Source organism: Magnolia sinica, chromosome 2, assembly GCF_029962835.1.
Source record: "Magnolia sinica isolate HGM2019 chromosome 2, MsV1, whole genome shotgun sequence".
NCBI classification, from domain to species: domain Eukaryota; kingdom Viridiplantae; phylum Streptophyta; class Magnoliopsida; order Magnoliales; family Magnoliaceae; genus Magnolia; species Magnolia sinica.
Genome location: NC_080574.1, coordinates 133,779,942 through 133,804,287, shown reverse-complemented (window position 1 = coordinate 133,804,287; position 24,346 = coordinate 133,779,942). Strand labels below are relative to the sequence as shown.

The 24,346-nt window shown below is 40.4% G+C and overlaps 1 protein-coding gene across 1 annotated transcript in view; it reads right to left on the bottom strand.

Annotated features, from left to right (window-relative positions):
- Positions 1-12,070: 12,070 nt before the first annotated feature.
- LOC131228026 (trans-enoyl reductase pgmF-like) overlaps positions 12,071-24,346 on the bottom strand; it is a 30,528-nt gene continuing 18,252 nt past the window's right edge. Inside the window, 3 exon segments of the mRNA XM_058223851.1 lie at positions 12,071-12,476; positions 13,203-13,462; positions 13,465-13,522. Of these exon segments, the coding sequence (XP_058079834.1) occupies positions 12,174-12,476; positions 13,203-13,462; positions 13,465-13,522 (621 nt within the window). The 3' untranslated portion in view covers positions 12,071-12,173.

The following is a 24,346-nucleotide window of genomic DNA, read 5'->3' as shown; positions in this document are numbered from 1 at the left end:
AATTAAGTTAGTACACTTTGTGTACGAGTTACGAATTGAAACTCGGGTCTGAGGGTGCACACTCTGTACTCGAATTTCGGGGTGTGACAGAATGGTATTAAAGAGAGGCATTTTCTAAAAATTAGAGTGACTTATCGGTTATGTACCCCACTAAATTTCATAAATTGTAGACCCTTGATATTAAAAACATTTCATTAGGATATCCCTTTGATTAACGTATGGATTGATGAACTTAGAGACCCAAATCTAAGTTTCTATTAATTTTTGTGGAATGTAGAAATAAAAATTTATATTCCTTGCACTCATATTTGAATATAATTTAGATTAAGATGGATTAATATAATGAAAATGAATTTTAAATATATTTAATCCACAAAATTCTGTTGGACAACAATGGGCAACAAGAATTACCTAACTAATAAAATTCATAACTATAAAACTACTACTCCGATTGAGGTGATTTAAAAGCCTGATCGAAGATAGAAAAGTATAAATTAAGATAAAAATAATAATAAAATTTGAATCTCATAGTCACTATACTAATCCAGTGAGTTAGTACAGGCTGGTTATAAATCATCAAATTCTGGACAGGTCTGACTGCAGGAATTTTAAAATTTTTTGTAGTTAGAATTTTAGCTAAGATTTTATAGAGACATAGTAAACTTATAATAAGATCGCCATAAATATTTTGAACCTAATCTGAAATTTCAAGTACAATAAAATGTGATAGAAACAATAATCATCAAACCGAAAATCAATCTGCCCATACTGATTTTCTATCGATTAAGCTAATAGAGTTTTTTTTTTTGATAACTACCTTTAGTGAAATTAAGATTTTTATTTAAATTATTTTATTTATATATATATAAATAAAATAATATATATATATATATATATTAAGTGTAAAATAAAATAAAATAAAAAAACCATAATCTCTACTAAATTTTAAAATTCCCTCTTATAGGATCATAAGTCCATACTTGGTGAAAAAAAAAGATTTTTTACTTAAAGAAAAAAATAGAAGATGAAAAATTAAATATCAAACTCATTAGAATCTTTTTTCAGGTATAGGACAACGTCTTACTTAAGTTTTAAGGTATGGGGAATGTATTTCTAATTTTCTAACAAATTTCAATATTATAGAGTGAAAATCTAGACTGTTTTAGTATACTTGATCAAGCCAGATAAAATTATTATTCAAAATAATTTTTGAATATTTTTTTTGAGTCATATACATACCCCTAGACAACTCTGTAAAATTTTACGATGATTCGAGTTGTATAGAAATTATAAATATTTAAGCACTAAGATGTAAACGATAGTAACGACTGTTAGATAACATGATTTTTTCCTTTAGTAGCGATGAAAACCCTAGTAAAAGTAATAATTTTAATCTTATTTTTTTAATCCACAAAATAGTTAATGACATACTTTCTAAATTTCAAGTCATTATGACTTTTGGTTCGAATGTTAAAATTCCGTAAATAACATTGTGTTTGTCAGTCCGAATTTGAAAATTTCCGTTGGTCATTTCGAGAGATGCAATATATAAGATCATTGATTTTATGATGTCTGAAACTTATAAACACAACATGGACGCTATAATATTTATTTTTAAAAAAAATAATTTGCCCTTCATATTTTATTAAATAATGAAAATCACTTGATTTGAGAAACTTATAACTAATTAAGTACGACTCCAATTAAGGTGATTTAAAGGCCACATCGTAGATTGATAAATCAAGTTCAAAAGAAAATAATTAAGAAATTAGAAATTTAAAAATTTTTAAACCAAAATTTATTTTATTTTTAATTGAAAAAAAAACGTTTATTTCTAGACAACCCTCATTGTTTGAATTTTTGAATCTTATATAAACCTTAGTTTTTGACAAAATTTTACATACTTATAAATTCACTACTAGAAAAACTAAGAGACCAATCCATTGTCTAAAACCATCCATATCATAAACGTGATCAACACCATTAAAACCAGAAAATTTTGAGATGTTAGTTTCTAAATCTCGAGGATGAGATTTTATTTTAAGGGGGGTGGAATGTAACAACCCTAAATTTTGGTGCAAAAAAAAATACTAAAATAAATATTTAAAGATTTTATTTTTAATAAGAAAAAAAATAAGTCAATAGTTGAGTTGGTAGAGATATTTTTAGTTAAGAGTGAGGTTTAAGGATTGATTCTTGGAGTAGTAATAATAATTTTTTAAATCAAATGTCAAAAATAAAAAAAAATTCAAATTTAGGATAAGGGAGGATGTGCTCATCCTATTTCATCAGAAGTTTCTTTAAAAAGGGATATAAGTTTCTACATAAGAAAAAAAGAGATAGGAAGCCCTAAAGAAAAATGGAGAGGAGATTTTAAGAGGGCTTGATCAGGTAAGTTTCAACCTTTAGATCTTTTTAATTTTTTTATTATGTTGTTAATTTCTTCTTGATCAATACAATGGATGGTGGGATCATCCACATGATTATTTTATAGGTATGTAGAGACAATTCTAACAAAATGATGCTTTATGATTTTCGATCTGTTCAGTAATATTTTAGGAATAAATTTAATGGGTGCAATCTGATTGTGTTCAAATAGATCCGAACGGGTCATTTGATCCTAAGCACCAAAAGATAACAGTGCCTTGAATTTCAGGTCGATCTGACCATTAGATGAGCCACATTAGTCTGATTTATAAATGTTTAATAAAGAAAGTTGAGATTTCTGCGTAACTGATTAATATCACTTAGTGTAGAAAGTCGAGATGAACCATTGGTGTATATGTGGTGTAGATCCACATCATTCATCCAATGTGTAGAGGCAAAATATGTTAAGACCTCAAGAATCTAGATGATCCAATCATCTGGTGAGCCACCCCGATTAATTATTTGACATTCAATTTCAGGATTTTTAAAAAAAATCTAAATTTTGATAATTAAATTTAATAAGCATATAATTTTAATTATTTGATTATTTAGGATTTGGTCACCTAGGATGTAACAAAGGTAGGCATCAATTTATAATATAACCAGATGAATAATAATGTTATTGATATAACTGACAGAAACTCTAAATTCAAACCAACCTAATTACCTTATGGATTATATACTACCAGACTCAGGTGAGTAACCCAACGTGTCTCATGATTCATTGGAATTAAAATAAATTATTTGTGATGGTTTGATTGATTGATGTACTGATTTGAGTGTTTTATTAAAATATTGTCTGATGCGGTAAATTATATGCTAATTTATGTCAAATTGCATGAAATTATAATTGTATATTGAATTTATTTATCAAGACAAGAATATATGGCAGTTATGAAAATGATACATTCATACATCATCTATCATTTATTACATTTGCATAATGCATTGTCAATCCCAGGGGCCTTACCTGAAAGAAATGTCAATGCTACGACACCCTCCTTGGAAGGAATGTTGATCCTAGTAGAGCGTTATCAGATGCGGGCTATGCCTAAGCCTATCGAAAGGTGGAAGCCTACTCAACGGGTGGATGCGGGTTGACGACCTCCAACTCAAGCAGATGGACGATCATCCCATCTGATGCATTAATACACCATTTGCATCCATATCACTGTACATACATTTTATGTTATTTTAATTGCTATGATTATGAACCATGCTGGGTTATTTCACTAAGTCTAGCCAGCTTACCTTTTTATTGATGAAAAAATTGTACAGAGGAGCCATTAGCAGAAGATATGACGCAAGAACTGGAAGGATTTACGGCACCTGAACACGACCCATGTGAAACGTGGTCATACTTATCTGAAGATGAAGTGGCAGCATTAGACCATTTCTGACTATGTGATTTATTTGTTACAATAATTTGATTAGCATATAATGCATATTAGTATTGATTTTGAGATTTTAAGAAATTGTTTAGATTTATCTAATTGAAATAATGCTAGTCTGGAATAAACATATTTGTAATATAATGATATAATAAATGAATAATTTTTAATATTTATATTATTTTGAGGTTCATCAAGATTTATATATGCTTGGTTGATTAGTGTTAAGTGTTATGTATGTGTGATTGGAGTTGTGGTGGAACTCAGACTAAATGTAATTATCACCTTTGATTAAACTTAATTAAGGAATTAAGTTAGTACACTTTGTGTACGAGTTATGAATTGAAACTCGGGTCTGAGGGTGCACACTTTGTGGTCCACTTGAGCCTTAAATCTGTCTCATTTTTGGGCATCTACTCTAAAATGATTTAGAAAATTGGATGGACCATATAGATAAAACCAACACATCACTATGGGCCCCTTAGAGACCTGCCTATTCTGAACTCGGGACAGGTAGGGTAGTAATACCCCATCCACGTCCCTTCCATCATGTGTGGACCTTACCCTGGCGTCTAACTTGATGTATGTATTCTACATTAACACCATCCATATATTTTTCTAGATCATTTTACGGAATGAACCTAAAAATAAAACAGATCCAAATTTTAGGTAGATTATTGTTGAGGGTCAAATATTGCATATTAGACCTCAGTTATTACCTGATTTTACAAACATGATAATGCTTAACGTCCTATTTTAATCATGTTTGGTTGCAAGGTGAATTTAGGAGCCTAGACTGAAAAAGGGTAATAAAAGCATGAATTTTATGCTCAAGAATCACCAAAGCAAGGGACGGATCTTAGGGGACTGAGATTGAAGAATTCACACGCCAAAGATATGAGAAAATCAAGTGATTGAAGATGAAGAGGCCTGAAAATCATCTTAAATGCAAGATCACCGGGTTCCCATCATCCGTTTGGCTCGGAACCTTATATCTGGCCTAAAGATCATAAAGTAACAGTACACGTAAAATTTCAGCCCTCGGATCTTTGTAGAAGTTGTCAAATGGAGTGTATTAGCCACTAAAGGACCATCTCGGCCATCTTTGGCAGATTGGGGCCAAATTTAACGGTTGAAAGATCTTGAAAAATGAGAATTTGTGGTAAAATTTTACTTCTTTTGGACGGTGCAGTAGGGAGGAACGAGCGATAGAAGTTCCTAGAAGGGAGAGTGACAAATTTGTAAATAAACAAAACTCCCTATGTAAGAGAGAACAGAGGTTTCCCTCAACGGTGGGTAGTCCCTCAACATAGGTGGATGGTGTGGCCCACATAGAGTTTGGATTTACTTCATACTTTGACTCATGAGCTTACATGTTACTAAGAAGATGATGAGTGGAGTAGATCTCCGAGAATGTCATCAGAAGTGGGCCCCACCTATTTTTTGAACAAAACATCTCAACAGTGTCCTTCCGCAGTTGCGACAGCGGGCGACAAAACCCAGATGTAAAGATGGTTTTACCTCATCTTCCTGCTTTAATTGTGGGGTATCTGATTAGAGGATATATCCCATACTTGAGGCCATAACCGATTAAGACCTTGTGAAAACAATGAACGGGATGGATTCCTCTCCTCACGCCCGAAAATTAGAAGGAAACTCCTTTCTTCTTTCCGCCGAAACAAATGGACGGACTGTGTCTATTCGAAATTCAGTGCGGCCCACCATCACGATAACTCCATCAGATCCGAACCACTTAAAGTCTACGGAAGACAAATCTGATCCCAATTGTGAATGCCAGAAAGATCAAATTCAAATTCCCATCACAATAGGAATGCCGTTCCTCCTTATTACGCAAACAGAGTATAAGCAAGGGAATACTCCGCTTTCCTTGCTGCGTAAGGTTTACGCACAAGACATCCCGCGGCTAAAAGACGATCGGGAATGTCCATTGAATGACCCTCTTGCAAGAAGATCTCCCTTAGACATCAGATGGGAACGATGGCTTCAACCACTCCACAAAACCGAGATCACGCGTAGGTCAGGTGCGAAGCTTTCCGGTGCGCAAATAGAAATTGCGTCAACAAGGACCGATAACACCTGCATACGTAGAAGGTTCTGGATTTCCAGAACCTTATAAATACACCCCTCCCTCTAGGATATAGGGATCGAACTGGTGGACGGGAACAACAAGGAGAGAGAGAACGGGGAGTAGCTGTGAGAGTTTGTTTGTTTGTTTTTTAATTTTTTAAAATTTTTCTGTTTCATTTTCCTAAGAGTTTTTAGTTTCATCATGCTTATGATAGACTAAACCTATTAGCTAGGGTTAAGAGGTGAAGCTTGTAGCATGAGTGATAGATTTCTACAGCATGTTTTATGGATTCTCTTTGATTATAGTTTGATATTAAGGAATGCTTTCAGTTTTTAATGGTTTGTTGTGACTTAAATTACAATGGATCTGCGATAGCTTTGAGCATGTTCTTAACATTATAGGGATTGTGAATTTAGTAGGCCCTGTTGTTCACCATCGTCTCCTGGGCATGGTTGGATGATGGAATCCTTCCTAACATTCATACATCCCTCAGATTGGTTGTGGATTGGTTAAATTCTGTTGTTTGCTTTGTCTTATGGGCATGATTTTGTGATAGAATAAATTCTAATTTTCATACCTGTTATCTCTTGAAAACTAGATCAAAGGAAGTTCATAGTTGATTTTTAATAATATATTTTCTATCTGGATTGAAGATGAGACTCTGATTCCAGTTGTGTTCTTGAATCAAGCATAGATCTCCCTGATCTTTACAAGTGGATCCTTGGCATCCTAATTTCCCACCTTTGAATTTCACAAATTTTAGTTAATTAAATTCACAATTATTCTCTTAATTTTCCTTGATTTAGTTTACATCTTCGCCTAGTTTTAGATCGAGTTACTTTCAGATTACGTATAAGGTTCAGTCCCTGTAGATTCGACCTCGGTCTTACTGATATTATTATTACATCACAACCTTATAGTTGGAGTCTGAACAACTATATCATAAAAAACAGTGGTTATTGATCATTAAAAACTTATTGTGAGCAACAAGCATTCTGGATCGAGCTGATATTTAATTTTTTTCCATTCATCCAAGTTTACGTGATCTTACTAATAGGTTGGATGTCAAATAAACATTATAGTAGGCCTTAGGAAGTTTTTAATGGTAGTTTGTTCAATCACTACTGTTTTATAAGTTGTAGTCCACTTGAGATTTAGATCTACTTTATTTTTGGACTCCACCTTAAATGATTTGGAAAAATAGATAGACAATTTAGATATAGAATATACACAAAGTTAGGCCCATGATAAAGGCCACACCATCTAGGGTGAGGGCGGGGCCACACCAAATCCAGCCTCGCATCCCAGCCGCGCATTTCCTGCCAAAGGCTTTCGTACTAAGTTCGTCCCCTTGAAAAGCTAGATGGGGGCACTACTTTGTGAAAAATCCACTTATTAATTCATTTTTCCAGCTTAATTATTTTAGGACATGAGACCAAAATTAGATGAATCCAAAACTCAAGGAAACCATAGGAGAGAGCCAGGGAAAGAAATGTCTACAGTTGAAATCTTCCCAAAGTCCATCTTGATATTAATTTGCTTCAAACTCTTTATAAGGCTATTTATTCTCACTAAGATTAATTGAAAACACAAAAACTTAACTGGATGCAAAACTTTAGTGGCTATAAGAATGTTCCAACGGAGTTATTGATCAATCTCTACTATTTTCTCTTGAGTGGTCTACTTGAGTTTTGGATTCACCTAATTTTTAATTGCATGTCTTAAAATGATTTCTAAAAACACAACCCCACCTTGATCAAGTACCCGCATAAGCACCAGCAATGTGGGGGCGGATTAGCCATTACCCAAATAATAAGGGGCCGATTAGCTGTTACTCAAATAATAACTTAGGAGTGTTAGACACATTAACGGGGTCACCTTGATCAATGTGTTTTATATACACTCTATTTATCCATTTTTACAACTCATTTAAGGATGTTGTCCCAAAGCTTAAACTAATCAAATCTACAACTCATTTAAGGATGTTATCCCAAAGCTTAAGCTGTACAAATCCCCCGTGGATCACACCACTGGTAAAAGTGGTGAATAAATATTAAAAGCTTTTAGTAGGCTACCAAAGTTTTAGATCAAGTTAATATTTGTATTTACCCTCCATTTTTATTTTTATTTGGTTAGCTTGGAAATGGACTTCATGCCAAATAAATATTATGAATCTTCTTACAGTGGGCTTTGAAAAGTTTTTACTGATGAGCTTTTGATCGTTATGCTTCTAATGGCATGGTCCATTTGAAATTTGGATATGCTAAAATTTTTGAAACCGTGTCTTAAAACGAGCTGAAACAACGGATGGATGGACGGATTGGATATGCAACATATCATCAAGGTGGGCCATAAGATAAGGGTAACACCCATTAGCTGTTACCCAGGTAACACCTGATCCGCACCTATCAGCACTAAGCTCCTAATGAGTTCGGATCTGAAAATGGATCCTCTGTTTGCCAAAAGCATGACTTTTCTGCTTTCCTGTATCATCATTAGTCCAGTCCATGCCATGCCAGTCAACAATGACAGTGTGTAATGATACCGTCCAATTAGACTGCAACAATTATGATTTTCTTGCTTGACGCAACCAGAGGATCCTTATCTACTCCTAATCTATCTACTATCATCCATGTGTCACCTTGGAGACCCCAAACCTCTATATTGCCTACAGCAACAACAATGACTGTGTGTAATGATATAGTCCAATTAGACTGCAACAACCACGATTTTCCCGCTTGACGCAAACAAAGGATCTGTATTTGGTCTAATCTATCTACTATCATCCACGTGTTACCTCGGAGACCCCAAACCTCTATATCGCCTATAGCAACAGCAAGGACGGTGCGTTATGATACCGTCTAATTAGACTGCAACAACCACAATTTTTGTGCTTCACCTAAACAGAGGATCTGTATACGTTCTAATCTATCTACTATCATCTCCCTGTCACCTCAACCTCTATATCACCTCAACCTCTGTATCGCCTACAGCAACAACAATGACTGTGTAATGATTCCGTCCAATTAGACTGCAACTACAATTTTCGTGCTTGACCCAAACAGAGGATCTGTGTTCGTTCTAATCTATCTACTATCATCTCCCTGTCACCTCAACCTCTATATAGCCTACAGCAACAACAATGACCATGTGTAATGATACCGTCCAATTAGACTGCAACAACCATGATTTTCGTGCTTGACTCAAATAGAGTATCCGTATTCATTTTAATCTATCTACTATCATCTCCTTGTCACCTCAACCTCTATATGGCCTACAGCAACAGCAATGACCGTGTGTAATGATACCGTCCAATTAGACCGCAACAAACATGGTTTTCGCTTGACCCATATAGGGGATCCGTATTCATTCTAATCTATCTATTATCATCTCCCAGTCACCTCAATCTCTGTATCGCCTAGAGCAACAGCAATGACTGTGTAATGTTACCGTCCCGTTAGGCTGCACCAACCACGATTTTTGTGTTTGACCCAAACAAAGGATCCGCATTCGTACTAATCTGTTTACTATCATCTCCCTGTCACTTCGAAGACCGCAAACCTCTTTATCGCCTACAGCAACAGTAATAACTGTGTTAGACTGCAACAGCCACGATTATCCTGCATGCTTGACCCAAACAGAGGATCCGTATTCGCTCTAATCTATTTATTATCATCTCCCTGTCACCTCGGAGACCCCAAACCTCTATATCGCCTACAGCAACAGCAATTCAATCTCTCCTTAAAGCCTTCCTCTTTTTCTCTTCCCTTCTCCAAAGAAGACAGTAGAAGAAGAAGAACTTAAACTGCTTGGAGAACCCAACATCTTCCCATCTCTCTTAGGATTTCTGCAAATTCCCAAAGTACCCCTACTTCTTCCATGGCAGCTCCCTCCACCTCTCGCATCCCATCTGACATGAAAGCTTGGGTGTATGGAGAATATGGAGGCGTCGACGTATTGAAATTCGACGACAAGGTTTCAGTCCCTGAAGTGAAAGAAGATCAGGTTCTGGTGAAGGTTGTGGCAGCCGCGCTCAATCCCGTCGATTTCCAGAGGAGGCAGGGCAAATTCAAAGCTACTGAATCTCTTTTACCTGTAAGATTTTTTTTTTTTTTTTTTTTTTAATATATATTTTACAATTTTGTGCTTAGTTTTTTTTTTTTTTGTGTTTTTTTTTTTTTTTTTTTTTTTTTTTTTTTTTTTTTTTTTTATACCGTTATAGGAAATGGGTTTGTGCCAATTTGTGTAATTTATTATTATTTTTTCTGAAAAAAATATTTTATTTAATTAATTAATTAGTTATTATTATTTTAATGTAGCATGAATGTGGCCTTGTATTTTTTTTTTTTCTTTTTTTTTTAGTGGTGGGTATTTTTTTTTTCCCTTTAAATGGTTGTTGGAGAGTCTGAGCTCATTTGTATAGTTTAATTTGTTTTAAAGATATATAATTTAAAATTGGGAGGTTTTTTTTTTTGTAAGTTTTCTAAACACAGAATTCTCTCCCTATAATTTCGTTCCCTTTTTTTGGTTTTCATGTGTGGCCCCAGATCAGATATTTATGGGCTGATCTGTCCATTGGGCTACTTCTACAAGGATCTAATAGTTAAAATTCGACGTGTACGGTTAATTTAGGGTCCTCAGGCCATATATAAAGTTTCAATTTGAACGGATGGTGGGAACCTTGTGATCTTGCGTTCTGGACAACTTTCAGGCCTCTTTAATGTGAACGGCTTGATTTCCTCGAATTTCTGGTATGTAAATCCATCAATCTTAGTCTCCTGGAGTCCGTCCCTTGCCTTGGTGACTCATGAACGTTAAATCCATGCTTTTAGCATCCTTTTCAGTTCACGCTCATAAATACACCCTGCATCACAAACACGATTAAATTGGGGCGTTAAACAGTATCATGTTCGTAAATTCAGGCAATAACTGGGGTCTGATATGTAATATTTGACCCTCAACATTACAAGGCTACGTGAATTCAAATTTGACAGGAGATATCGATAGCAGAAGAAGTAATAGAGGTTATGTTTTTTCTCTGGGTAGTGTTATAGTCAGTTGGGTCTCTCAGTTACAGAAGATAGTATCTATCAGTACGACGGAAGCAGAATATGTTATGGCTACAGAAGCGTGTAAGGAGATGGTATGGATGTAAAGTTTCATGGAAGAGTTGGGTAAGAAGTAAATAGATTGCAAGCTGTACAATGACAATCAGAGTGCAATATACTTGGCTAAGAATTCAGCCTTTTATTCAAGGACTAAGCATATCGCCATCAGATATCACTTCATACGTTCGTTACTTGAAGATGGATCAATTGCTCTGGAGAAGATTCATACAAGTGAGAATCCTGCGATATGCTGACCAAGGCGGTCACACGGGAGAAGCTGAAGCTCTGTTCACTTTGATTGGTCTTTAGGATTGAAGACAGGGAGGTGGTACACTCTAGATGTAGAAGACGAAGGTTTATGGCGATGTGTCTCCAAGTAGGAAATTGTTGAGAAGTGGAGCTACATCTGGGGGCCTCTCGACTAGTCAATTTCCCTGCTCGACCGGTCGAGTGGCCCACTCGACCAGTCGAGGAATGGCTCGACTCAAAGTCCAGCAAGCATCGGTTTTTGGGTTCTGCGGTACTCAACCGGTCAAGGCCCATGCTCGACTAGTCGAGGGTCCGCTCGACCAGTCGAGCAGCCTGCTCGACTAATCGAGGTTACGCAGATTCATTTCTGAATTTGATGCAGACTGCAAATTTTTGAGTCGGTTTTCGCAGAGGTGCGAAAGGAAAGTTGCATGTACTATAAATAGGTATCCATAGGGCTTTTCTAGGGTATGGGAAATAATTCTAAGGTGTGGGTAAAGGGTTTTCTCTATACTTCTGAGGAAGAAGTTAGTATAGTCTTGTAATTTTCGTTTTTCTTCATAGTGGAAGTTTGCATCCGTGATTTTTTATCCTTGTTGGGATTTTTTAACGTATATCTTGTCTTGTGGTTTGTTTGGAATGCTTTGATTCTTTTTATAATTTATATTTCTTTCTGTTTATCGTTTGTGGGTGAGACCAGAGATTGGTACTCGGTTCACTGCGTTGTTGGCGTGCTGCGCAACACAAGGAAAACACGAGAGACCGCAGATGGATGGATAGGATGTCATGCAAACTTCATGGTGGGCCCCACACACAGATCGAGTTGTAGAATAAGCTCAGTCTACAATCATTGTAGAAGAACAGGCCTCTACTAGGAAATGTCATTCTAATATGGTCATATCCTCTTTATTAAACTGAATGTCCATGCCTCAATTCACATGTGCATCCAAACACAGCCCTGAAACATCTTATTTCTTCTTGATTCAAATAAATGTCTGCAATTTGATTCATCTGTGCATCCAAACACAGCCCGAACATGGAATGAAGCTTACCCACTGCATCATATGCAACATCGAATTTCTCGGGCAGTTCTTCGAAGTTCTCTTTTGTGTAGTCGATTGCCAAATCGGCTCCCAAGCTCCTCAACAGTTCCAGTTTTCTCGTGCTAGCAGTAGCCACAACTCTTGAAGCATTGAAAACCTGCTTGGCTAGCTGTCCACGAAAAAATGGAGTGTTTCAGGCTCATACAGCTAAGAGAAAGGCTGGATTCTTATAAGAGTAAAAGGTAGTGTTGAGTGTCTCCAAGAAATTCAATGTGAGAGCCAGTGAAAGAGAAGAATTATATGGTCCTTGACACAAGGATGTCGATCTAATGGACCCCACAAGTGAATGCAGCAAGCAATCCTAGCCTTTCAATTGGTGGCCAGAAACTAGAAGGAAAATAAAAGAAATTCAGCCACAGTCAACATTCAACTGAAAAGAGACCAAAGATTTGATGGATGGGATCTCCCAACCTAGGCATCATCCATCAATGGTGGGGCCCATCATGTCAACAGCTTGGATAACTCGAACTTAGACCCACTTGTACAAACCAAAACTACGACGAGTGCAAGGAACATGGGATGCTTGTGTACAGTGATCAGAGCCATTGATTTGTTGCACCACCATAACGTGAATGGGCCATGTCCAAGTATCAAGGGGATGAGCCTCTGGTACCCACCCATCTGATAATTAGCCAGAGATAAGGACACTTTGTTCAAAACAGAGCAATGGCCCACTTTGAACAGGCCAGAACTCAGAGCTGGATGGTCAGAGTAACCCAACGTCTTGATTTTTTTTATTTGCACGTGGCCCACTAGATCAACAGTCACAAATTACCAATTACTAACCTAGACTTAATTTGTCTTAAAAAAAAAGTTTTTTTTTTTTTAAAATTACCTGAATTACCAATGATCCAATCCCACCAGCGCCACCCAATACAAGGATGGATTTGCCAGCAGAAAATCCGGCCTTCTCAAGACCTTCGTAAGCAGTCTCGATCGCAAGAGGAAGGCTAGCAACCTGTATGAAATCAAGATTCTTGGGTTTTAGAGCCAACAGCTTTTCCTCTACGGCGGTGTATTCGGCCAACGATCCGAACTGTTTAGGAAATTCCAAAGATTTCTCATTGATATCTCCATATACTTCATCACCTTCAGATTTTTCACTTGACTGCCTACCTTCACTACCACACCAGCGACATCGTAGCCTGGAATAGTCTATACAAAAGCCGAATTCAGGGACTATGAAGAGGCATTGTATGATTTGCAGTCTGGAGGACAGTCTACATAAAAGTTGCATTTGAGAATTTGAAATTTCACATTTGGAAATGGTTGCTAGAATCCCGCCGACCATCATTTAATGATGGGAGATTATTTGCATTCCGACTCCTGGTGCTCACTGCTCTCATTGAAATCTTGCTCTTACCATGAGATCCTCTCCATGACTTAAATCATTGAAGTGGAGTGACCCATTATTGGATGATCTATCACCTAATATCTGGCCTCTTGATGAAAATGGACAGTTGTGATTGTGATCAATGATCCACACTCAGCAAAGGCCACATCCGCTGCTTCGGATCCTCTATGGGGGAGATTTTTTTTAGGGTTATTTCTCATCCAGAATGGATCCACCATATGAATTATTTAGATCCCTAGGTGGGCCCCACCAGTGCAGATTATTGGGCCACAGGCACAAAGCCATTCCCTCCAACAATTAAACAATCTTTAAACACAAATCCATGCATGAAGAGTAAAATAAAAATATAAAACAAAAAAGCAAATTGCCTAAGAAAAATAGGAAATTACTGCTAGAGAATTCTGTTCTTTAAAAGAGAAAAAAAATAAAAAATAAATCTCCTAATGCCTATTGAGAGAGAGAGAGAGAGAGAGAGAGAGAGAGAGAGAGAGAGAGAGAGAGAGAGAGAGAGAGAGAGAGAGCTACACAAACTAATTTCATAGAACAAAAGAACCATATTTATAAAACCCACAACAATGCATGCATAAATAAAATGAAATGAAAATTAAAAGTAGAAAAAGAAAAAGAAATTAAAAAAACTGGATATGCTTCAATTTTGGTCTCAACCCCTTAAATCAGATGAGTAAGGAGATGGACGATGCAGATATCTCACACTACATCACTGTGGACCCCACCTCAGGTAGGGTGTACACGAGCACATGTATACCGGATGTGCACCGGACCCCTCAAGCTGGTCAAACTCGGTTTGACCGAGTCTTCTTCACAAAAACGAAAACATCAGTTTCCTTTTCCAGCGTTCGCATGGACATTTATGGGTGATCATCGTGGGCTACCATTGTGGTCCAGATGATGAATTTGGACTGTCCATTAGATTTCGACGGCCCATATTACTAAGGCCTAGGTGACAAAATTTGAAGAAATAAAAACTATGAGATCTCAGCCGCTCAAACGGAAGACGGACGGTGGATTTACAGATTCCGTTAGCCACATTAAAGGATGGCCAAAAAACCCTTTCCCAACCGAAATTCTGATTAGAATTCAGTGGACGGCGTGGATTTATCAACACGACATCAAAAAGGGCCCCACCAGCGTCACAGCGGACGGTTGCGCAGGCTCTGTTGCGCACTGCGAGAACTGATCATTGTAGGGCCGTTCTACAGTCGAGAAGACGGTCGGTCCGTCCATCTAGACCGTCCAAACTAGTTTCAAGGTGTGACCGACCAGGCTTAGGAAGACTGAACAGCTCAGATTAGCCGTTCGGGTTCTTCCACAGTGCCAAAACGCGGATTGAGGCGGGCGCAAGTTGTTTGCCGCGAAAGGAGTACAGTTGGCTATCTTTTGACGCAAGCCAGCACACCTCTCCACCGCCTGAATTACCTATAAGAAAGAGAGAACGTGAGAGAGGAGGGGGCTAGACAGAGAGAGTAGAGTTTGTCATATTTTCTTTCTTTTTCTTTTTATTTTATTTTATTTTATTTTGTTTTGTTCAAGGGATCCAGCCCATTCATGTTGGGCTGAACCTCTTAGCTAGGGCTAAGAGGTGAACCTTGTGGTGTGATGGGAACGATTCTATGGCTTTGATTCATGTTAGACTGAATTGATGTTGATTTAGTTTGCTTAATAGGAATGCTTTCAGTTTTTAATGGTTTGTTCTGACTGAAATTATAATAGATTTGTGATAACTTTGAGCATGTTCTTAGCATTATAGGGTTTATGAATTTGGGAACCCTGTTGTTCACCATCGTCTCTTAGGCATGGTTGGATGATGGAATCCTTCCTAACATTCATACATCTCTCAGATTGGCTGTGGCTTGGTTTAATTCTATTGTTTATCTTGTCTTATGGGCATGGTTTGGTGATGGAATCCATTCTAATTTACACCCGTTTGATCTCTTGAAAACTAGATTAAATGAAGTTCAGAATTGATTTTCAGGTTATATCTTCCAACTGGATGAAGATGGGACTCGAAGTCCAGTTGAGTTCATGAATCGACCATAGATCTCCCTGATCTCCACAAGTGGATCCTCTAAATCCCTAGTTTCCTACCTCTAAATTCCTTAAGTTTTAGATTATTATTTCACCATTATTCCTTCATATTCATCTGATTAAATTTCATCTTAATCTAGTTCTAGTTCTGGTTATTTTCAGACTACGTACAGGTTTCAGTTCCTGTGGATTCGATCTCGGTCTTATCGAGTTTATTACTACATCACAACCCTATACTTGGGGAGTGAACATGCAGCTTGATTTCTGATCCTCCATAATACAACCCTACATCCTTAGTACCTACCAGGTATCTGAGGATCCACTTCACAGCTTCCCAATGTTCCTTCCCAGGGTTGTTCATGAACTTGCTAACAACTCCTACTGCTTAAGCAATGTCTAGCCTCGTGCTCACTATAGCATGCATGAGACTCCCAAAAGCTGACACATATGAGACTTTAACCATGTAGTCTCGTTCCTCCTGCGCCTTTGTCCCCTTGCTCCTTAGATAGTTTGAAGTGGTTGGCTAATGGAGTGCTAACCGGCTTAGCACCTCCCATATTGAATCGATCAAGTACCTTGGCTATGTACTCTGTCTGTGACAAAACTAGTTTCTTGTTTTCTCTGTCACACTTTATCCTCATGCTTAGGATTTGTTTTGCAGCTCCTAAATCCTTTATGGCAAATTCTCTAAATAGCTGTCTTTTGAGATCTAAGATGTTCTTCATGCTTGAACCAGCCGCAAGCATATCATCAACGTATAGAAGAAAGATGATGTACGACGCATCAAACTTCTTCAAATAGCAACAGTGGTCTGCATTACATCTCCTAAAACCGTTTCTCGACATGAAACTGTCAAACTTCTTGTACTATTGCCTTGGGGCCTGCTTCAGGTCATATAAACTCTTCTTCAGTCTGCACACCTTGTTCTCCTTTCCTGGTGCCACGTATCCTGTCTGCTGATGCATGTATATCTCTTTTCAAGGTCCCCATGAAGAAAGACTGTCTTCGTCACGCCCCAAACTCGAAAACCGGGCTCACAAAATTCTCGATTGCTGGATCCGGTACTGACAGCCTCCGTAGTACCCCATTCTCGGCTCCCAGTGTGCATGCGCTATATTTCGATCCTGGGATCCTACAAGGAGGATTTTCAGTATGATGATTTTTTTTATAGAGCATAACCACAAGTTTACCCAAATCACAAAGGCAACATCATCATCACATATCCACTAATATAAATATTTGAATACAATGCTGAAAGGGAAATACATATGTCGAAAATCAAAACTTTATAAGACCGCTGCACACCCCAAGCTCAACGCTGCTGCAACCCAACGTCACCTGCACGCATCTATCGTGCATAAGCTTATAAAAGCTTAGAGGGTGGTGAAAGTGTGTGCCCAAGGTAAGTGCCAAGTATACCATAAAGCTCATAAATCATACATCATCGGAATAAGTGGAAATACTGATAAGATCATGAATCATACAATATCAGAGTAATGCGAAAATATGGGGTAAGTCCATGAATGCTATCAGCTGTACCAAAGCTGTGTGATATAAGGCATGAATGCTATCGGTCATACCAAGGCTATGCGATACGAAACATAAAAGATAATAACAAATGCTGAGGATACAATGCAATATGCAAATCCTGACGAGCCATGAATACCATCAACCTCATCTAGGCTATAAGTGCAAAAACATAGTAACCCAAAATGTTAAGTATTGCAGATGTAATATGATATGCGGTGTGAATGAAATGACCATGCTGGAATGTGAAGTCGGGTGATAGTACGAAGTATTACAGGCTATGGGGTCCATCACAAGGGATTTCTATCCAAACCAGTCCTATACCTAAATTTAGATAGTCAAACACAATGTGGTAAACTCCTGATCTCAGGTTAGTCGCGCGCCCAACCGAAATCCTGGCCATGCGATGGTACACGTAATAAATAGTTACACACCAGCAGCCCGAGTGGATAGTGAATGAATGAATGAATGGATATGCAATTCATGCTCAATGAGTCCTCATATCAGTATGGTTACTCTCCGGGGAAATTACTGGGGTCTATTACACTCCACTCCGACTGCCTCGTCCCTACCTGCACAGCCCAATGAGTGGAAGAGACCTCACTATCCGCCTGCCAATATCAGGCCCGGCTCGTCGATAGCAGACCCATTGTAACACCCCGTACCTCTGGTACTCGGGTGTTACCCTTATAAACCCACATTAATTTAAGTCAAGCTGACTTGAACTTGGTTCGTGTAGGACGGAGGTTCCAACTAAAATTAAAGTCATCCATCCAAGTCCTCCAGGTGCCGGAACGTGCCCCATAATACACAGAGGGTGAGATTTCCTAAACACTTTAAATTAGAACACTTATGTTGATAAAAGACTGCCACGACGCACTTATCCCCAATGTTTGAAGACTCGTTAGTGGCAATCAAACCTTCAGCACGACCAGTATAGGATATTAACCGTTGAAAATAAATATCAGACCCACTGGGCCGTCGGGTCGCGTTATATGGGCCAATAATAGCCTAAAGAGGAGTATAACGGCCCACCTGGGCCTTACCATCAACCCAGAAGTCGGTAGGGACCCCTATGAGGGTCCCTCAGTGCGAATGGACGGTGTGGATGGAGCACTAACATCCCATTGGAGACCCCACGCAGTGCGTGTGCATCGAGTGCACATGTACACGATGTGCGCTGGAACCATGGGGTCGGTCAAACGGCCTTTGACCGACCCTCTCTCAAAAAAAAATCGAAAAATGGCGTTTCCCGCCGTTTCTTTTTTAAAATAACGGATCTTTGAACCTCTAAGTGGCCCACCCTAGTCACTTTCCAAGACATCTAGACCGTTCATTTTCTCCAAGGGGCCCGGGTCAACAAAACCGTATAGCTTTGTGGGCCACTGTAAACGGACGAGAAAGAAAGGAAACCACCGTCCATTTCATTACATGTGGCAAAAATCCGTTGAACGGAACCCATCTGGAAATGGTTGGACGGTTCATGATTGGCCCGATGGCGCCATCTCAGCCATCCAACTTCCACAGAGAGGCGTGCTCTCTTCGTTCCAGAAATGGCCGGGCAAGGGCTGTGTAAGAAAAAGCTAGGAGCTGCATTCCACTCCGGAAAAGAGACGCGGAATCTCTCCTAGCCGTTCTTGGGGACACGTGGCTCCATCCCTGTCGATGGTGCGAGGCGGGACCTAATGAAGACGAAAACTCGAGCTCCATCTCACGAGAATTGGAGATTCTCGTGGGATATGAGGAGATGAACATTTGGGACACGAGAAGTAGGCCCCACACTGATCCTGGGTCCCATCTGGACCGACCAGATGGATCAGATCGTGCCCATGCACGATAATCGTCGATCCGCCATTAAAGATCGGGTCATCTTCCCCGCTGAAAACCCACATGAAACGACGAGATGGGCCCCACCAGACCTGAAAGAATGCTTTTTTGATGGGCCCCAAGTTCAGCTCTTCATCCAAATGGATGGATGGACCCCATGCAAACCTGATTTTAGATCTCAGCCATGCACAGTCGGTGCACTTCTAGCCGTTGGTGCTCTCCCTCTCCCTCTATATAAAGAGTCCTGTAGCCTTGGGTTTCACACCAACAAGAGAGAGAGAGAGAGAGAGAGAGAGAGAGAGATAGTAGAGGAAGAAAAGAGAGTGGGCCGACTGTGTGGTCTCGGTTTCCACTGCTCCAACTCAGTCCATGTGAGGTTTGGACCGAGTCGGATCAGTTGGGATTGTAGCTTCACAGGCTGGTGAGAAAGAGAGATAGAAGAGGGAAAGGGTGTGGCCGTGAGCAGAGGGTGAACTCAGTGCACCCTGCACCGCCTCAGCCGTGGGGAAAAACCAGATTGAGTCGGGTCAGTGTGGACCCGTAGTAGCACCACAGGCAAGAGAGAGTGAGTGAGGAAAGAAGGGACAGGGAGACCGATCCTCTAAACTGACATAGGTAAGGAAGGATTCAGCCATCCTTGGGGAAAGACATCTTCCCTCTGCATGTCACGCCCGTGTAATTTTTTTTTAGCTCAGGAGGCAGGCCAATCAATGGCTATGATTCTGTTGTTGGGTCCCTGTTCTGGACTGGAACTGAGCCAATCCATGGCCCTGTTCCAGACAGAAAACTGACCCAGCTGAAGCTCAGTTTGAGCAGGGAACGTGCCTTCCAGTAGGCTATGCATTAGGCCAAGTTCGATCGGTTTAGGGACCCTATTTCAAGATGGAGCTAGGCCAACCAATGGCCTTGATTCCAAGCTGACTCCAGGCCTAAACAATGTCCGTCCAGATAGCTGCGATTCAGCTGAGGAACGAGTCTTCATCGACTCCTGTTGGAGCTGAAATCATGTGCGCAACAGACCATACAACGGCCCTGTTCTGGAGTCAAAACCGACCAAACAATGGTTGGGTTTCCAGTTAGGCAACAGTCCTAAATGTCGGCCGCATAATGGGCCATAGTCGAGTAGCATGGAGCTCTGTTTGGTGTTGTAGACAAACCAAGCAATGGTTGTCTTCTCAACTGAGAAATCGTGGCTCGTCAATGGTGGTGAAGATGGAGCGAAACCAGCTCTTTCAGCTGCTGCCGAGTTGCACTCCAAATGAGGTTTGCATCAGGCCCTGTTTGGGGCCGAGCCATGATGCATACAGTCCCAGTTTGGGGCTGAAGAAACGGTGGGGATCGGACCATTTTCAATCTGAAGAACCAACGCCTAGAACAGCCCTGCAGCGTGCGGCAGTGGGACTGTTCTGCGTTTGCAGGCTGCGATGACTTTGGGCCTCACCAAAAACGTAGATGGGCCTCACCAATCTCGGGTGGGCTGTCTAACATTGGGCTCCACCAAGCTTCTGCTGGGCCGCACCTTGCATCAGCAAGCGGGCCACACCCTGCCTCAGTAATAGACCACACACGGGGCCCACCTGGATTATGGGATTTTCCTAAACCGTCCATCAGGGGCGCTGCATAAAGCCCGGGCTGGATGGACCCATCTGAGAAATGGATGGTTGGTGTACGTATGCACCAGCTATTAAGCTGTGGGTGGTACTTTAAATCTAGGCCATCCATCGACCGACGTCCAAACCTGGACGTTTGGATCATGAACCGTGTTAAGTGTACATGCGGGGTAATGTATGTGTATGCATACATACGCATTGGTGGGCCCCACTGTCCAAAACAGTGGGCCGTGCTCAAAGATTTCAATCTCAATGAGCCCCACTTGTTGTCATGGGCTGGAAAGCCTTCTGTGCATGTAATATGCAATAAGGATCCACCAGATGCGTGTAGGTAATGCATACATATATTTTATGTAGGCCCATTGCAGTTGGCAACTCTGTGAACCCCACTTTGACATATGAAATTTATCTACGCCATCCACCCTGTGGGCAAACTCGCTCCAAGGGTCTGAGAAGGGAATGGGCAGATCTAGTGATCAAGTGGGCCCTGACTAGACCCAATTTGATCATGATGGGGACTCATGCTTGGTGAGCCCGTTTTCCCTCGAGTATAGCCGGGACCACCTCGGTTTAGGGCTTCCCAGCCCTCCACCTATCCTTATGTATTAGACATTGGGACTCGTGTCTAAATACGGATTAAAATTGTGCAGGAAGTTGCGTGAGTGGTAGAAATTCACCGTCTTCTCAAGGAACCTTGCCTCTAGGAGCATTCTACAACTTGTCTGGTGATGATCTCCTCCCCTTAAGCTTTCCATCCCTATCTAAACTAGAAATAAGTAGTTTTAGTAGTGTAAATGGTTAACTAGACTAATGATGAATTGTGAGTTATTTGCTTAACATGAAAGTCCTCATGCTTACTATTGTTTAGAATATTTATTTATTTGAACTGTCTAAATGAATAATCCAGTCATTATGCGATTTCAGTTATTGTTCCTTATTTCCCTTCAAAATTGTGACGCATGTTGCTATGACACACATATTGCTAAAATCTCTCTATGGGAATTCCTATCAAAAGAGAGTCCGTGCTTGGGGTGTAATTAGACTAGCTGTGATCTATGTAGGTCCCTGACATGGAGGTTTTGGTTGGGGTATTGACCATGGGGTATACCATCCATGTGGGTATCCGCCTAATTGACTTGGATGAACTTTATAACATTTCTAAATACCGCTGTTTACTCGTCCTTGTATCATTCATGCCGTCATGGTTTAAACGCTACATTTGATGATTTCAACATTTCATACCCAGTCAGCATTGGTGGTGGCCCCCTTATGTTGAATTGATTGACCACATGTTAGCGGGCACTATACGCACCCTAAGACGGTAGCCTCATGGGCCGGGGATGGTGGTAATGGGACACTATGCCCGAGCCGTCGGCCTACGCTGGGCCTTGCGCTCCCCGTAGTGACCCTGAGCTCATTCTAAAATGGCTGATTGAAAATGGACTAATAATGGGCTGGTAAGACATGCATGCACAGCATACTACGACGGCTTGGATCATTATGCTCATACGATTACGCTGCGTGTTGCGCTAATGACCAGCCGATTGATTTATGATGATGACCAGGATCCTCATGCCCATGCGATTACGCTGAGTGTTGCGCTGACGACCAGTCACATCCATGGGTGACGACCCCACTGCCTGTCTGGATATTTCTCCTGGGGCACCGACCATCCGGATGATTTACCCAGGTCGATGATTATATTCATGCATTCATGCATTTAACAAGATTGCATATACTGTGTTTTGGATTATCTGTGTGCTCTTATGCTATTCCTCGTTTAGGGCGGCGGTGTGTAATCTTGAGGGGAGATCACACTGAGCTGGCCACTCATTCATCAATATTCAACCGTACAGAGGATGTAGGTACGGGAAACGTTGAGGATGGGGCAGGCCCGGAGGCGGAGGCCGTCGAGGAGGAGCCATATGATGAGATGCAGCAGGAGGCGGCAGCCTACTACGGGCTGAATCAGTAGTTTAGTCATCTATTCTATTTCAGTATATTCGGATTTTAAGGAAACTTGAGGTTTTGTAAGTGGCCCCCAGCTGGGTGGGCCCAAATATTGTTCCTATTTTGAAGCTATATTTATGACATAATTCTCATTTCCGCTATATCGCACTTTGATTTATTGGTTGATCATCAGCTAACTCCCGGGTTCTTGGAATCCGAGTTGTATACTCGGGTTCTGAAAACCAGGGTGTTACACCCATTTACGAGCTGGTCATACTCAGCTTAGCTTATAGCCCTCTCACTCGGACGAATAAGGCCACACCCCCTTCTAACCGACTACGACACAGTGGGAGACACGACCTTATGGTATAGGCACCGACGCTCATATTCCACTCGGTCTAGACGTTGGAGCATCTCTTGGTACCAAGGAGGTTTTGAGATTTTCACCCAAGGACATCCTACGTGCCCACAGTGTTAGAACCAAGCATTTCCGGTGTCCCATCTAGCCATCCACGATGTGCCTGTGGAGCCACGACCCTGATGTCGCTAGGGCGTATAATGATCATGACACACAAATGCGAGATGCATGATTCACACCGTCAAATCATGCAGCAATCTAGCGCGTACTGCGCGATCATGTGGGGTACTCCGTCTCATAAGGAGTCCCGTAAATGTCTCAGCTTAACCAGCTTATGCTATAATCAAACATTCATCATATCAAGCATACAAATGATGCATATGGGCATGAGTCATGGAATTACACTAAACATGTTATAAAGTGATGAACTATCCTCACAACGAAGATGGGCCTAGATGGCCTACGCACAACCAATATGGGTCTATCAATGGGCCCTAGGGAGATTTATAATGCGGACATTAAACCAACATTATTCTTACAATGTGGACGTCAAACCAACATTGTTCCTAAGGCATGACCCGCCATAAAACATTATTATATAAACCATTGAGGAATCACACATTGCAATGGACCCTAAGGACATCCTGTTAGGCCTTGACCCCCAGGCCTTAGATACACCAAATGGGCCTCATAAATATCAAGGTGGGCTTCAACAACAGGCCACAAATACATCAAGGTGGGCCTCCTCAAATGGGCCTTATAAATATCAAGGTGGGCCTCAACAACAGGTCACAAATACATCAAGGTGGGCCTTCTCAAATGGACCTTATGTATATACCAAGGTGGGCCTCAACATCGGGCCTCAAATACATCAAGGTGGGCCTTCTCAAATGGGCCTTTTATAAATCAAGTGGGCCGCATCAATAGGCCTTATGTGCATTGCAATAGGCCATAACCCCTGGGCCTTTGAATACGTTACAATGGGCCTTACATTCATATCAAAGTGGGCTCAACAACGGCATCATACACATCAAGGTGAGCCCCAACAATTGCCTCATACACATCAAGGTGAGCCCCAACAACTAGCCTCAACCCATGGGCATAATATATCGCCATGGGGCTTAACCCATGGTTCCCAAATACAGTACAATGGGCCTCAACCCATGGGCCTCATAACTATGGTAAGTGAGCCACATCACGTGGGCCGCACTAATGATGATCAACACTGTTCAAACATTGTCCAAGTAAGTTAGCACTGTCCAAACATTATCCATGTAACATGGGCACCGTCCAAATGTTGTCCAGCA